Raw genomic sequence first — 17,498 nt, forward strand, 5'->3', positions numbered from 1 at the left:
CAACACACCACAGAAAAATTAAATAAGAAAAAATATTAGATAATCTGTTTGGCTCCCTTTTTAGTAAAATGAACTAAAAGTCTTTCTAAGAAGAAATTAATGTTCTTGAGTTTTGCCTTTTCTTCCCAAATATGGTGGGTTCACAATGCTTTCAGTTTGGTTTACGGGTGGAAAAATGACTGTCCAGTCGTGCCACTTTGGAACTAAACTCAACCATGTATGCTCGCAGAACCGTATCAGTCGAATGGAAAAAAACAAGCTATAAAATAATTCTTTAATCAAATCGACAGTTTTATTGCCATAAATTTTTTTTTTTGGTAAAACATATTATATACGAAGATTGTGAACAACCAGGAAATATTTTAAAAGTGATAAAAAATATTTTAAGCAAATTAATTTTACTCATTCCTATTTACTAAGGCATATTTGTAAATAGTTAGAAATATATCTAGATGTTGAAATTGTCCGATTTAACTCCTAAAATTAAAATATTTATAACTCATAGCTACATCATGAAAGATTTGTAACCCCTTTAATTTTTCCCAGTTGCGGCCACCCCGCTAACTAATGTAAGAGTTTTTTTTACAATGCAAGTAAAGTCTTCACTATTTGCCACTAAATTATGGCAAATTGGAAGGCATTGATTTGTTTTTAAATTGTTTTTCTACCAATACTCTTTTTTTTTAATGAAATGAAATTTTTTTAAACTATAGGTGAACCTGTTGCTGATGCATTTGCTGTGTGCCTGCGTGAGAACAGTTCAGTCTTGGTTCTGGCAGATGGCGTGAATTGGGGTGAAAAGTCATGCCTTGCTGCAAGATGTGCTGTTCATGGCTGCATGGATTATTTGAACAATGCGTTGTACAGAGAAGGGGGAAGGATAGAAACCACTATGGTAACCAATATTTTCATGCATATTGAAAAGAATATCATACATTTTACTCTGGTGTTCAAAAACATTTTATTGCAATACTTGTTAAATATGCATGTTAGTTTTTACTTTATTAAATATGTTTCATTAATATATTTCACTCAATTTTTTTGTACTTAATTACACATAACATAATGCATGGTGCGTAGCGTTTTTGCAAAGTGCTTAAGGATGCTTATTTTCGATTAAATTTTTCGTTTTGAAAATGAGATTTTTTTTCTTTACCATGTCGATTTTCACCACATATTATGCAAAAGCATACTTTTCACATTGTTCAATTCAGCGTTTTCACAATTCATTCAACCACAATCCATATCGGCCTACCGTCATTCCATAGCATATAAAAGTGCCAATCATTGTACATGTTTGATGAAGTACTTACGGGTCCGTATGTACGTATACTGAGCTAATTTCAGTGGGAAGGATTCTTGCACTCTCATCTGCATTTTGCAGGATATTTTCAACTTCAGCCTTCATTTTCCTCCCTCTGATATCGAACCGAAAAATCTCTTGATTATTTTATAATGGCTAATAAAAAAATCAAGAAAAGAGTTCTTTGTCAGAAACTAGTTATTCTATCATGATCATGTAAAGTCTTTGAAAATTATTTTGCATTTTGTTAATGTATAATAAATGTATGTGTTTGAAAATATTTTTGAGTGCTTAAAAAGTATTTAAAATGTGCTTATTTTTTGTTGAAATATTTGGCTACTGACCCTGTAAAATTTAAGATTCTAGAATATTGTGTTTCCAATGCAATAAAACGTGATGCATCGTTCCTGCATCTTCCATTTCCTCTGTACGTATCATCTTCTTTCAACAGTCCTGTCACAAATACTATTTTTAATATGTTAATAAAACCCATTTTGATAGTTTTTGAAACTATCATCCATTGTTCGGAAATTCTACCGACATTTAAAAATATTGAAATTATTTAGTTGTGATGAAGTAGAAAAATCGTACATAACTCTTGATGATTATTGAAGAAAAAGAAAATGAGGATTGATTATAACTCAGTAAAAATGCCATCATTTTTGATGATGAAAATGTTGAAACTTTGGGGTAATTCAAGATGTATGTATCAAGATGTTCAAATGGTTGCAGAAGTGCAAAATGATAATGATGAAGATAGTGAACTCAACCAGTGCCAGCATCTGCAAAAAGATTCAAAGGCTTTGAAACAATAAAAACTTATCACGCATTTATACCGACTTAAAAATAATAAAAACGCTATTTGTTATAAATGTCGAAATTTTATCATTTGCTCTGAGAAAAAAAAAGTGTTCAAACCAAAATTTCTTAATATTTAAAATAATGTGTCATTGTAAATAAATGTGTCATGCACCGTAAATATTTTTTATTATTAATTTTTAAGTTATTCAATTTATTACTTTTTATATTCATATATTTTGATGTCATTGTTTGATGTCTTATGTTAACCAGAATTTATCATTTTTTCTCATCTATTGTTCACTATGAATAGTCCCATGAGAAATGATTAACCATTGTTCTTCTGTAATATTTTATGCATCATAGTTTTTTTCATTATGTAATGCTTGTTATTTCGAAATGTTGATTTATAATTTTTTTATATAGAGAACTTCTCAAAAATCTCATTACAATTACTCAATTTGCACAAAAAAACCTTTAAAAAATTCTAACTTTTTTTTAACAAAAACCCTAGAGAAAAGTTTTATCTTTACTCTGGTAAATCTTGATTGGAGATTTTTAATTATTTTGTTTGAAATTGATGTATTTTAACTACCAATCATATTGTTATAATTGAATCAGTGAATTAAAATTTTATTTCTAAATTATAAGCTTTAATTATATTTTAGTAAAAGTATTGAAAGAAATTCTTTCACATGTTAAATCTTTTGTGACTCATCAATTCAAATTTTTAATTGGAGATTTCAGTTTAGAAATCTATTGTTAATAATGATAGTTAATATGTTAATGTCTGATGGGATGACTTACTTATTATTTGTGAGGTTATTTTACATTGTTACATGTAAAATGATCTATGATTCCTCTTCCATGGCTCTGATCAGACCTGCAATATTTTATCTCAAGAAGTTACTTTCAAGCCCAAGTTATTACTTAGACATGGAATAAATTGTGATATGTATTTCTCCTGATTGAATTTAAAATATGATTATTGCACGCTAATGACTGATGGGATGACTTACTTTTTATTTGTGAGGTTATTTTACATTGTTACATGTAAAATGATCTGTGATTCCTCTTCCATGGCTCTGATCAGACCTGCAATATTTTATCTCAAGAAGTTACTTTCAAGCTCAAGTTATTACTTAGACATGGAATAAATTGTGATATGTATTTCCCCTGACCGAATTTGAATCATAATTAGAATATTGCATGATAATGTCTGATGGGATGACTTGCTTACTATTTGTGAGGTTATTTTAGATTGTTACATGGAAAATGATCTATGACTCCTCTTCCATGGCTCTGATCAGACCTGCTATATTTTATCTCAAGAAGTTACTTTCAAGCCCAAGTTATTACTTAGACATGGAATAAATTGTGATATGTATTTCCCCTGATTGAATTTAAAGTATGATTATTGTATGCTAATGTCTGATGGGATGACTTGCTTAATATTTGTGAGGTTATTTTAGATTGTTACATGTAAAATGATCTATGATTCCTCTTCCATGGCTCTGATCAGACCTGCAATATTTTATCTCAAAAAGTTACTTTCAAGCCCAAGTTATTACTTAGACATGGAATAAATTGTGATATGTATTTCCTCTGACTGAATTTGAATCATAATTTGAATACTGCATGCTAATGTCTGATGGGATGACTTGCTTACTATTTGTGAGGTTATTTTACATTGTTATATGTAAAATGATCTATGATTCCTCTTCCATGGCTCTAATCAGACCTGCAATATTTTATCTCAAGAAGTTACTTTCAAGCCCAAGTTATTATTTAGACATGGAATAAATTGTGATATTTATTCCTCCTGATTGAATTTGAATCATAATTGGAATATTGCATGCTAATGTCTGATGGGATGACTTACTTATTATTTGTGAGGTTATTTTAGATTGTTGCATGTAAAATGATCTATGATTCCTCTTCCATGGCTCTGATCAGACCTGCAATATTTTATCACAAGAAGTTACTTTCAAGCCCAAGTTATTATTTAGACGTGGAATAAATTGTGATATTTATTCCTCCTGATTGAATTTAAAGTATGATTATTGCATGCTAATGTCTGATGGGATGACATACTTATTATTTGTGAGGTTATTTTACATTTTTATATGTAAAATGATCTATGATTCCTCTTCCATGGCTCTGATCAGACTTGCAATATTTTATCTCAAAAAGTTACTTTCAAGCCCAAGTTATTACTTAGACATGGAATATATTGTGGTATGTATTTCCCCTGACTGAATTTGAATCATAATTAGAATATTGCATGATAATGTCTGATGGGATGACTTGCTTAAAATTTGTGAGGTTATTTTAGATTGTTACATGTAAAATGATCTATGATTCCTCTTCCATGGCTCTGATCACACCTGCTATATTTTATCTCAAGAAGTTACTTTCAAACCCAAGTTATTACTTAGACATGGAATAAATTGTGATATGTATTTCCTCTGATTGAATTTGAATCATAATTAGAATACTGCATGCTAATGTCTGATGGGATGACTTGCTTACTATTTGTGAGGTTATTTTACATTGTTATATGTAAAATGATCTATGATTCCTCTTCCATGGCTCTGATCAGACCTGCAATATATTCAGACCTGTTCTAAAAATTATCACGCTCTTATTTCTCCTAATCCAATAAAGCAACACCTTTATTCTCCACTGTTTTTGAAAAATATAGTGCTACAGAATTAATAATACATCATCCAGAATTTTAAGTACAAGAATCTAAAAACAATAATCAAAAATTTTATCTAAAATTCAAGGTTGCACAAATAAAGAATAAAATCTTAAGTTATGATTTTTCATGAAAGTTGAGACAAATGTAGAGGATTTAATTAGCTTTTTAGACCTTTTTGCCCACTTAACTGCTGAAAGTCGTTCAAAATAGTTTTAAGACAAGGATATCGCCAGAATTTAATATTTAAGAATAGGAGACAAGCTATTAATGATTGTTTGAATAGTTTCAATTCTTCCTAATTTAATAAAGTTGATTTAAAATGATTTTGACCACTATTATCAGGGATCTGTCCAGGCTAAATTTAGTACTGTTTAGCGGTACCTTCACAAATTCAACTTTAGGAAACACTGTAGTTTCACAAAATACTTTATCTAGAAATTTTATTTTTGTATCCCGTAAGAAACGATAAATCCATTTTTTTGTGTTAATTTTTTAATAAAATTTTTATTTTTCGCAAGTTATGTCTAAATTTTCACAAAATAGGTACCTCTAAGAAAAACCTAGACAGACCCCTTATTATATATAAAGAGTTTAAACTCACACATGTATATGTATAGTCTGATTGTCCTTTGATTAAAGTCCTGCAGTGAACTGATCATAAAAACACGGTTCCCAGTAGAACACGAAAGTCGAGCATCAATGGCTGTGATCAGTAAGCGGATGGGCGATCTTTTTGATCAGTCTGCGTAGGGACCGAGAGTGCACGGTATTGGTTCTCATTAAACTGTTCTAAAGTAAAGTGCTCGACTTCGTGTGCTGGTTGTCAGGCTGCCGAAGCAAGGGGCCATTCTCTCTACAGAGGATCAAAATTGCAATGGCATGTCTTTTTATCATTATGCTCATTATGATTTATGTTTTTTAAGAGCCCATAAAAGTGCTTTTTTTTAAGTCGGGATTTGTAAATAGTGCTTAATTTTCTCTTTTAGAAAGAGATTTTTCCTTGTGTCGATTGTCGTTCTAAATTACCAAAAAATGCATGATTCTCACAATTTTCTCTTCAATATTTATCAGAAATTAATTATTTTATCATGATCGTTTAAAATTTTTTGAAAATGTTTTGAAATTTTATTGATTTTATGCTTATAAATTAAGAGCTTTAAATGGTAGAAATTTTTTTTTATTACTGCACAGATCCTAATTATCATTTATTTTTGGAAAGTGATTAAAAATCATTTTTTTTAGTGCTTAAAAAGTATTTAAAAGGTGCTTATTTTATGTTGTAAAATCTGGCTACGCTAAAAATATGACTACTATGTGTTGGTATTAGGTTTCATAATATTTTGGACAAATCGAAAATTCCATGAATCATTTTGAAAATATTCTGCAGATGGTAGAAATTTTTTAAATGTTAAATTTTGTAAAGTAGTGTAATTGTGCATTTTAAAATTGTTTTCAAAAATTGGTTGCAGAGATGCAATGGTATTAGTGCATAACGTTAATAATAATACCTTACTGTTTTTAAATATGTGTATATAATTCTAACATATTATTATTTCAACAGGATATATTCGTCTGTCTTCTTCGTTCATTTCACGCAGCTCATAATTTAATCCTACAAGAAGAAGGGAACCTGACAACTTTGTGTGCGGCTGTTGTTTGCCAGCTCAGAAATTCTGATAAATTTATTATTTGCACTTGCAACGTGGGAGACAGCCTTGCCTATATTTACAGTCAGAAACATGGTGTTAGAGAAATCACCCAAGGTTGATAAGTTTTTCATAATATACTTGTAAAATTATTTTTTATTATTTAGTCAATGCTTAGTCAAAGTGGAGTATTCATTCTTATTTTTACCTTTAATTTGTGACTAGATTATGTATCAGTATCTATCATTGATAAATTTTTTTAATAAGTTTTTATAAAATTAGGTAAAATGAGAAAAAAAATTAACATTGTTTGGTATAAATTTAAAACTTGATTTTTAAATGGGAAAAACATTTATTAGATCTTTTGTCCCTTCCATAAGTAAAATTTGTTCAAATTGATTTGTGTCTTTCCTCATTTTGTTAAATATCTGTAGTTGTTGCACCATACAAAACATGTGTACTCAGATATAGGCTGTAAAATCCCCTCGGTTATTTGCATGATCGTGCAGTAGAACAGATTAATTTGATAAATTGTATTCAATTAAGGCATTCTGCATTCAAAAACAATATCTTGCATTAGTGAGCAAACTCTAGAATGTTTGATATTATTTAAGTAGATGCAGCATTATCCTCAAATGCAATTTTTTTAAACAAAAGCACCTAAAATTAAGGAATTAACTTTTAAATGTAAATTAACTTCTGATTAACAGTCGAACCGTGATTTAACGAATTCTCGAGTAAACGTACTTCGATTAACTAATATTTTATTGTCCTGACAAAAAGGGTGCTTTTGATTTAACGAATTGTTAGCTTTGATTTAACAAACAGTCATTGCTGGAAAAAAAATTCGCACACAAAACTAAAACTTTGAATTTCTTGCACTTAAAATTTTTAATATTTCACACCCTAATTTAAGTGAATAATTAATTTTATGTATGTATTAAGTTTAAAAAGCAAGTAGCATTAAAGAATTAAGATCATTTTAAAGTTGATTTCCTAACGTATGACTTATAATTTTTAAGCTCGCAGTAAAACAGTAATCACTTTTTTTTATATCTCTATATCTATGGGTATTTTGCATTGATAGTTTTTTTTATCATACTCTTGATTGATATTTGAATTGATATTGATATAAAATTGATATTTAGTTTAAAGAATTGCTTCTATTTAACGAACAGATTTGTCTGGTCCAATCAATTTGTTAAATCGGGGTACAACTGTATTTAAAATTATTTTTGATTCCTTTCAAAGCTGCTGTTGCAATCGATACTAATTTTTAATTTTCTTGATGATTTGTCTCTATTTATACCTTTTTATAAAACTGTACCTGACAATATCTTCTAATTTATTACAGGTTCACACGACATTCATTCGATGAGGGATATGCGTGACGCCCTCGGTGCTTTGGGTCCCGTAGATGGAGTGAACCCCGAACTTAACAATCTGACTGTATCGATGACAATCGCTGAGCAAGGAGACTATGTCTTCCTGTGTAGTGACGGAATCTCCGACAATTTCGATCCGGTCGTCGGAAAATTTGCCCTGCCCAAAAGGCCAGAGAAGCCGCACCGTAAGGGATCCGATGTCGCTAAACCGGACACTTCCAAGCACACAAACACCAGCATAAAGAGGCAAAACAGCAACAGCCAAGAAGTCAACGTTAAAAGACAGAGCAAGTTAAATGCAGTGCTTAGAAGACAGAGCAGCAGCAACCCGGCTGCCGAAGAAGCCAGAAAGTCATCCGGTTCTACAATCGAGGCAATGATTCCACCCGAGGCACCTCTACCCGTGGTGGAAGCCCACCAAAGACACCAACTGACTCTATTGCGAATGGAGGACCTCCTCCGGCACGGCCAGAACGACAACGATAAGGGTTGCGATTCAGCACAGAAACTATGTGAAACCCTAATCGATTTTGCAATGAAACTGACAGTTGCAAAGCGCAAGATCTTAGAAGATCCAGATCTGTATAATGGAGAGCAGGATTCTCAGCAGGAGCAGAGATCGAGACGCAGGAAAGTCGGTGACAAATTGTGCACGGTACCGGGCAAGCTCGACCACGCCTCGGTGGTTTCCTGTCGGATCGGAAACTACAAACCCCACTCACCGATCAGAAGAAGCAGAGATACCAGCAAGAGTCACTCGAAATCTCCAGTCGCATCCAACAACAAAACCAACAAATCTTCCGGCCACCACCACCATCATCATCACCATCACCACCACCATCATAATCAATCAAATGTGGCCAACAATAACAATAATATAAACTCTAAAATTTCTCGTGGAATGAAGACAGACGACCCTCGACATTACGAGTCGAGCATTTGAAATAATAAAAAAAAAAACTCCTTCAGTTTGGTTTTGCTTTTATTTTTTCACTGCCACTTAATCTTTGCTCCTTGCAGTGATCTCAGATTATTGTATGGACGGTATACATCCATATGTGTGATTGTCTTGTGAACTGTGAATATATGGATAATTTTCAGTATTGTAGGGGAAGCTTCTGTAGAACTTCTCTGCAGAAGTTATAGGCAATGACGCTTGTGTAAAACTGAGACTTGTCCCTCCATTCCAAATTTCTTTTTATATGAAGTAATATTGTTTGGTTTGCATAAGTGAATTGTCTTTTTTAGTCAGGTATATTTTCATTGATAGTCATACATTTAGTGAGTGAATTAGGTGTTTTTCTGATAACAGAAATTTGTATTTTTGTCTTTAAACACCATTCCATTGCACTTCTTTTCCTTTCAAGTTCTTTAAAAATTTTGTTTCTGGAATTTATTCCTTTTGGATGTTAGTATTACTTATTATAGTTAGCTAATTAACTGCTATATTTTTAATTTTAAAAAAATTATATAATTTTGTTACTTCTTGTCATGGATCTTTTCAATGGATAAATTTTTTTTAACTTAACAAGAATAGTTTTCAGGGTGCATAGCTTTTTTAAAAAGTGCTTATTTTTTATTCGAGGTTTGTAAAAAATGCTTAGTTTTCTATCTTTTAAAAAGAAATTTTTTCTTTGCTATGTCCATCATCGTTCAAAGTTACAAAAAATACATGATTTTCCCAATTTTCTCTGCAATATTTATCAGAAACTAGTTATTTTATCATGATAATGCAAGGTTTTTGAAGTTTATTTCATGCTTATTAATTGAGAACTTATACGATGGGAAATTTTCTATTTTTATTGATGCACAGATCCTAATTATGATTTATTTTTGGAAAGTGATTAAAAATATTTTTAAATGCTTAAAAAGTACTTAAAAGGTGCTTATTTTTTGTTTAAAAATCTGGCTATGCACCCTGTTCTAATTTTTGAAGAAAAAAAAACAACAAAAATTATATAATTTTGTTACTTCTTGTAATGGATCATACATCTTCAATGGATGAATTGTTTCCAACTTAACAAGAATAGTTTTATTTTTTTATAATTTACCAAAAATTATCGAAAATAATTAATTATAACTTTCATCTAAATTAAATTTCTTTCTTTTTGTCCCTACATATGTAACAAACTTACATTAAAAATACATTAATAGCAGTTAATTAATAGTATTTAAAAATTCCATCTTTCTTTTTTAAATCTTAAAGTTAACTATTACTATTTTATTTTCATCATGCTTGATATCTTAAAAGAGTGACATATTTACAGTCAGTTAGCTGTTTATATTTAGGTACCAATAAGCCGTATGTCTTAAGCATACAGTAAATTCTTATTTGGTAATAGTTAGTAGTAGAATAAGAAATTTGTGTAAATTTTATCCATCCAATTTATCGACTTGTGGTTAATACTATATTTAATTTTAGTACACCAATTATGTTGTAGGACAGATAGATTAGACAGTGTTATGCATCACTAGATCAGGTATTAATTTTTATGCTTGTTTTAGAAAAAAAAACATTTAAGAAATAAAACTTTTTGATCATTTGTGTACAAATAGTGCAAAAATCTCAAAACTGGCTCTTGATCTAATGATATATAATACTGTAAAAAATGTAATTTAAGTTGTATATAAGAATTTTCTGCACACCGATTTTTTTTTTAATGATCACCTTTTATATTTTATTTTAAATATCATTTTGAATGTACAAAACTACTTTATTTCATAAACTAGGCTAGTTTGCTCAAAATGTGTATTTTTATTTAAAAATCTGTGTGATAGTTTTTGTAGGTGTTTAAAAAAATGGTTTGCTATTATCTCATTCCGTTTAACTTGGTGCTTTTATTCCATTCTAAACAACGCTTTTCTAGTAAATGTACTGCCTTATTTACACTAATTAATGAAAGTACTTTACAAATATTTTTATAAATGTAAACTTGTGGTGCTGCTGTTTTATAAAGAGTGTCAACTAATTGTTGAGACAAACTTTTAGGGAATGTAACGCACATCATGAGGATTAAGATTAGCATAAAAACCCAGGAGCAGCAATGTAATCCTATATGGTTAGTCATTCCCTATTTTAAACTGTGTCATGTGCTTCAAACGGATACTTTAATGTATTTTAATTTTATATATTCTCATAATTATGATAGAAAATTGTGTTCAGTTTTATCGTAATTTCAAGATTTGGCAACTTAAATGGACAAGTTTGCTGAATCATTTAATTACAATAAAACAGCTTTTTCTAAACTTATTTGATTAAAATTTTCAACAATAATAGAAAACAAAATAAACGTGAAATTAAGATATTTTAGGTAAATAAAAGTGCAGATTCCGGTGTTATTACTTATTCCTCATGATGTCTGCCTTTCCTAACCTAGAAGTTTTTTACAACATTTAAGGAACACCCGTACATTTGTTTCTAACCCTCTGTAGTGTGCCTCGACTCATTGAGAGAAATAGTATTTACATTGACTTATTTGTTACTACTAAAAGATGATTTTGTAATTTAAAGTGAAGATGGCTAAAAATTTCTTTGATTTTTTTTATGCATTATCTTAACCAAGTTTCATATTTATAACTAGTAGTATATGCATTTTCTGGCCCGCATTTAAATTAATTTACTTTTAGATATTAGGTGATAGAAATGTAACAAAACTATTCAAACATTATTAGAGTGAAAAATAGTTTTCATTTATTAAATGGAAATCTCTGAAAAGCTTAACTAAATGTTAATGAAAGCAATGTAAGTTTAAAAAAAAATTTACAATGTTTTTAGTAATTACTAAAAATTTATATTTAATTATTACCAATATTGCTTATAATCACAAAACAAGTGTTTCTAAACTGAAAATTTCCTTAAAAACATGCATAGCACTCAACGTGTTAACTGAGTTTTCATATTTATAACTAGCAGTATATACCATTTTCTGGACCACATTAAAATTAACTCGGTTTTAGAAATTAAAGATTAAAAAACTAATCATTTGTGTAATACAAGAGCAAAAATTGTTAGCATACTAAATGGTAATTTCAGAAAAGCATAAGAATTTTATCAATAACCAATGTCATGAAAACTTCTGGTTCATATTTTTATTCGCACTTATTAATAGTTTTATCCACTTCAAGATGTTCCGAAATAAATGCTTTTTGATGTTCTCTAAGTGACATTATCAGGTTCTCATTATTAAAAACATAGTAACATTTTACTTGAACTTTTGAACAAGACTTTGCTAATGCATATACTATTTAGAGTAGTGAAAACAGGGTGCGTAGCGTTTGTAAAAAGTACTTAAAGGTGCTTTTTTGGGGATTACGTTTTTAAAAGCTTTTAAAGGTGCTTTTTTCAGCTGGCGTTTTTAAAAAGTGCTTTTTTCCGAAATTTTTTTTCTTCTCCAGTGATATCTGGTGGATCCTATGCATTTCACGAAAAATGGGGAGTTTGCTACGTAATCATTCATGGGGACTTCATGTCGTACCCACGTTATGACTTGTGCATGCGCGCACACTTTAAACCGAGACCAGAGTTCTCCAATTCGGATAGAGAATATCAGATCCTTATGAAATGTTTTTCTTTTTAATTTATTTTAATTTTGTTCTTGTTTATTTTATTTTACTTCTAACACTTTTTTTGACGTAGGGGGTAGGGGTAAGGGTACTTTTGTTCTGAGTTCAGGGTCAAGTTGAATTCACTCGGTGATGTGGGAAAGTACTGATTGTTTCGATTTACGCCCGTTTCTTTTTGGGTTTTTTTTTAACGCTAAAACTGTTTATAAAAAGTTTTTGTTTTTCAATAATATCATTGATTGAATATTTTTTTTTATTGCTAAACCCCGTCCCGCCCCAAAGGGGGCATCCGGGTATTAATATTTACAAAAGTAATAACATGATGAGCTAAAATTTTCTTTATACGGATGAAAGCAGATGATTTCATTGATTGAATATGAATTTTTTGAGTGCTTGAAAAGTGCTTATTTTTGATTCAAAGATTTGGCTACGCACCCTGGAAAACAATTCTATGTCTGACATAAAAATGTGAAATTTTTAAATTCCATTAACTTTGCGAACAATTGTATCAGAAAGGTATGCAACAGAGGGTTAATATTTTCGCTAAAACTTGATCTTCCAGGCCATAATGAACAAAAGTGTGTCGAACTTGAGAAAGCTTAAAATTATGAATGCTTAGATTCAACCACGTAACCTACACTTGAGAGAATATTCTTTGTTCTTTTACTATCCAATTATAAATGTAGAAATAATAGAATATTATAAAAAATTTTCACATTAATCAAATGTAAAGGCATCAACAAGTGATTCTGTGTAGTTTCAATGTGATATGTAATGGTAAAATTAAAACTATGTTGATGAAAATGTGGACTGTCTTCTTTCAGGAAAAGCTATTGTGTGATCCAATATTTTTCTAAGTACAGTAGGGAACCGATTATCCGGAACGATCGGGACCATCCCTATTCCGGATAACTGATTTTTCCGGTTTTCTGAATCGCTACAAAAAGCTGTTTTTTATTGTTAAACCCAACTAAAAAAAAATTTTGGGGGGAAATAATCTTGAAAAAACGATGAAGTAATACACTAATGATTATTTCCAAAATGATGGTAAGGTGAACATCTTNAAAAAAAAGAAATTATTTGGAAATAATCTTAAAAAGAAGAAAAAACGATGAAGTAATACTCTTATGATTATTTCTAAAATGATGGTAAGGTAAACATCTTTCAAGAAAAATCTTAAGAGGAAAAAAAAAAAAATGGCGGGAAAATTTATCGAATTTCTTTCCGGTTTTTTGGTTTCCGGATAACGGGTTCTGTACTGTATTGTGTTCTTGATAAATAGTAAATATCCCTTTATTACACTGAGCTAACCATACCATTTCTATGTGATCAAAAAATTTCTTTACGAGAAGCTGAAGTTCTGATCAGTTTCTGCCTTGCTCTTTTCTTAGTTAGTCTTTGTTTAATGAGGATATTACTTTGATTGGACTTTTAGAAAAAGTGTTAATTAATTTAGAGAATATTTAAAGCAGTGCTCCCTAATCTTTTTAACATTGAGGACTTGTTCATGTTGATAATTTTACCGCAGCCCCTAAGAGGGATGTTTATATTTTAAATGGTTTTGATATATAATTCAATTTTGTTTTAAACATGCGTTCAATACAGCTACAGCCTAAAATACAGTCACATGAGAGGTATGGGTGCAGCTTTAGGTGATGGGTCTTAGTTAAAGTTTATCAGGTTAACCTTGTATCAAAGAAAGTGTAGGGTATCTACCACTACAAAATTACAATTCAATGACGTGTTAACTCGATTCTATGATGGAGTACTTTTTCATAGATGAAGGTTGACATTGTCGATAACTACACTCCCCACATTGGTGACCTTCGGACGTGATGTGAGCACGCCCACTTCGATGAATGGTCCCCAGTGAACAGTTGACTTGCTATTGCGACATAATCCACCTCCTTGCACTGTTGCTAGTCAGTCTCGATCACGCACAACGTCGGCTTGCATACATTTAACTGCTAACGGCAACACAGGAGCGTCTACGACCGTGAAGTTAATACACACATTCAGCACTAAAAAAGTACAGTGATCTTAATACAGCTCTCCCGGTTTCTTACAAAACAGCAATGAATCAACTAGTGGTTTCCGTTCATCTAATTCTGGTGGGGGAGTACTGTAGAGTATCTACCACTACAAAATTACAATTCAATAGTATATAAGACGTGTTAACTCGATTCTATGATGGGGTACATTGCCGATAACTACACTCTTCACAAAAGTTTCAAAAACACTAGAGAAATACACCACAGTAAATAAAATGGAAATAATCTTAATTGAACAACTTGTGGACCACTGATTTCAAGGATAAATTTAGTGTTAAATGTCCTTCAGCCTTTTTCCTCCCAATACAACTCAATTGTTGAAGTATAATTTGAAGAGGTAGAGGAAAATTCTTAATATGTTTTTAACTATCAATAACTGTTGTTGAATGCAGTATCTTTTTTTGTCCAAAATCTTAAATAGAGTGGGAGAAATATAACCTGCAACCAGTATTTTTAGATAAATATTTCTGTTTTTGTGTAGTTACTTCATAATAAGGTTTCATCATTATCATAATCAGTTTTTCAAAAATAGTAAAATTAAATTATTTACTAAAAACCACTTATCACATTTTTTTTTTTTTTACATTGTGAAAAAAATCTATTGAATTTCCATAAGCTATTCAGCAGTATTTCTCCTTATCTAAGTATAAAAAAATAATAATAATAATTTCATTTTTGAAGGATTTTCTGCTATTGAATATAGCAAAAACTATTTCTATAAAATCTAACTGCCTAATCTCTTAAAAACCTAATATTTCACTGATTAATTCTCCTATTTAATCACACAAATTGAATTAGTTAAAACCTATACATTTAATGTCCTAATTAAATAAAGCAATTTACGAAAAGCACTTACCAACTTCAGTGAAGAATTCTTAATTTTTAAATTGTTCTTCGAAAACTAGTACCATTTTAAAGACTCTTAGTAAATTGTACTTGTTTTCAAGTTTCGAGCTGATGAGGTGAAGAAACGCTAGCGGATCATAAGAATAAAATAACAATCAGGCATTTAGAACAAAATTTACTTTTTTTTTAATCACAAAATGTGTGAAAATTTATTCCCATGAGTAAAATACAGATATATTGTATGACAACAAAGAGAGAAATCTTTGGTACAATGGGAAAAACATTGACTAGGTGGACACTTAAATATGGCACTGAACCTCCAGAAATAAAATAATTAATAATTTTCAGTCAATTACTAATTTAAGTATCACTTTAATTATGTGAGAGACTATATAGAGATCATAAAACTGGAAAGCAACCTTAAGTAAAAATTTGAAGTTGCAATGAGGCTAAAAAGTCTTCACTTCCATCAGACTTGATGAAAATACTTATTAATGGAAATCTGTTATAAAATAAATTATATACATTTAACAACTTTTCAATATTAATTGCAAATTAAGTAAGACAATAACTGTGCAAAAGTATATGGTAAATGTATCTTTCAGGCTAGCTTGATTCATCCAAATTTTATATTTAAAGGAGAGAAAAAACAGCAAATTCATTTTTCGAGTTTTTTTTATAGCTGCACTTAGAAAGTGAATTTAAATAAAGATAATTAGGTATTTTTTTTATATTTTTCAGTTCCAAATATCAAAAAATTATTAACAGTATACACACATATTAAAAATTTTTAAATAAAATGTTTTGACAAACTTTTTTTTATATACAGTGCTTGTCAAAAGTCTGAGTAGCAACTTCCTCTATTTGTTATTTTATAACAGTTGAACAGCCGACCCAATTTTGGGCTTACCACTACATAGCATTGTAATTTTGAACCTGATCCAGAAGACAAGGGAACTCCTGGATCAAGTATTAGGGGAAATTTGCCTTCGTGGAGGACTTTTTAACAGAACTAACCCGTATTTATGTTACATGGAGAGCAAGAACCTCTCACGGTTAGACCGACGGCAAGGGGACTCTAACCCATCATCCGTCTACAACTGAGGATATTTCGCGTCCGCACTGTGGTCGGTGCAAGCTATCGCCGGGATTCAAACCTGGTTTACCTCATTGGAAGGCAAACGCTCTATCCGCTGACTACTATTGGGAGGCACAGAATTTTATCCATAGACATTTTTATTGCGCTAAATTTTATTCACCCATTCGGTTTTCATAGCGCCAACACAAGTGGCTTTTAAGCACCAAGAAAATGACACTGACTAAAGTTAAAATCACTTTCCAAAAATCTTGTGCCTTCGATAACATTTTGAAGTCAATGGAGGTAACCCCTAAGAAACGACCAACCTCCATTAACAACCATTTTACTGCGAAACAGAGAGTGGTCGCTCCCGAGAGGTTCCACTGTGTTAACAATGTTGTCTATTTTGAAAACAAGACCAATAAACATAATTTTGAATGTTTTCCTGCTCGAAATTTCTGGAAGAACAGGTGCACTCAGACTATTGCCAAGGACTATATAATTTTTAGCTGTTCATATATGTAAATGGCGTGTGAAAGTTTTCAAACTTTTACATATTACTTAAGCAGATTAATTCTAAATGAATAAATAAAATAACACATTCAAATTATCTTATAATTTGAAATTATTATTCAAGAACAATTAAGAGTTTATCTTATTATTCTTATAATACAATTTTAATCTTTTAGTCATAGGCTATTAACAATAACTTAAAATTATTCACAAAAACAACTACAGTTCGTCTAAAATAAGAACTCCCCCAGACATTCGTCTGGACCTATGGCGGTGACTATGGTAACGAGGTATGACTATTTCAAATAGGGGTGCGGGGACACTGTTTTAGAGTGGTTTCAGTTCCGGTCGACGAGAGAAGGGGAATATCTTTCTTCGGTCTATTGTGTTAGTTCTAGAGTGAAGCTACCCTCCCTAAAATGAGCCATTCTTGTTTCCATAGCACCAGACAGCCTCAGACTTTGTGGCGGGAGGAGTTCTTAGTTTAGACAAACTATACCTCATTTCTTTCTTAGAGATCATAGACTTAAGCCTCATTGAACAACAACAAAAAGTAAAATATCTCAAAAAATATTTTAAAAATGCTATGTCTAAATTAAAAAAAAAACATA

At 30.7% G+C, this 17,498-nt stretch overlaps 1 protein-coding gene across 6 annotated transcripts in view; it reads left to right on the plus strand.

Annotated features, from left to right (window-relative positions):
• LOC107450466 (PP2C-like domain-containing protein CG9801) overlaps positions 1–13,203 on the plus strand; it is a 130,500-nt gene extending 117,297 nt beyond the window's left edge. For 5 of the 6 annotated variants that reach the window (XM_071185117.1, XM_016066266.3, XM_043047875.2 and 2 more), the window contains exons 4-6: positions 714–895; positions 6,367–6,568; positions 7,806–13,203. In XM_071185117.1, the coding sequence (XP_071041218.1) occupies positions 714–895; positions 6,367–6,568; positions 7,806–8,779 (1,358 nt within the window). In that variant the 3' untranslated portion in view covers positions 8,780–13,203. The remainder of the gene's footprint in view (positions 1–713; positions 896–6,366; positions 6,569–7,805) is intronic. The other variant, XR_011637650.1, reaches the window with a different exon arrangement.
• Positions 13,204–17,498: the final 4,295 nt, after the last annotated feature.

The sequence above is a fragment of the Parasteatoda tepidariorum genome, chromosome 9 (assembly GCF_043381705.1).
Source record: "Parasteatoda tepidariorum isolate YZ-2023 chromosome 9, CAS_Ptep_4.0, whole genome shotgun sequence".
Lineage (NCBI taxonomy): Eukaryota > Metazoa > Arthropoda > Arachnida > Araneae > Theridiidae > Parasteatoda > Parasteatoda tepidariorum.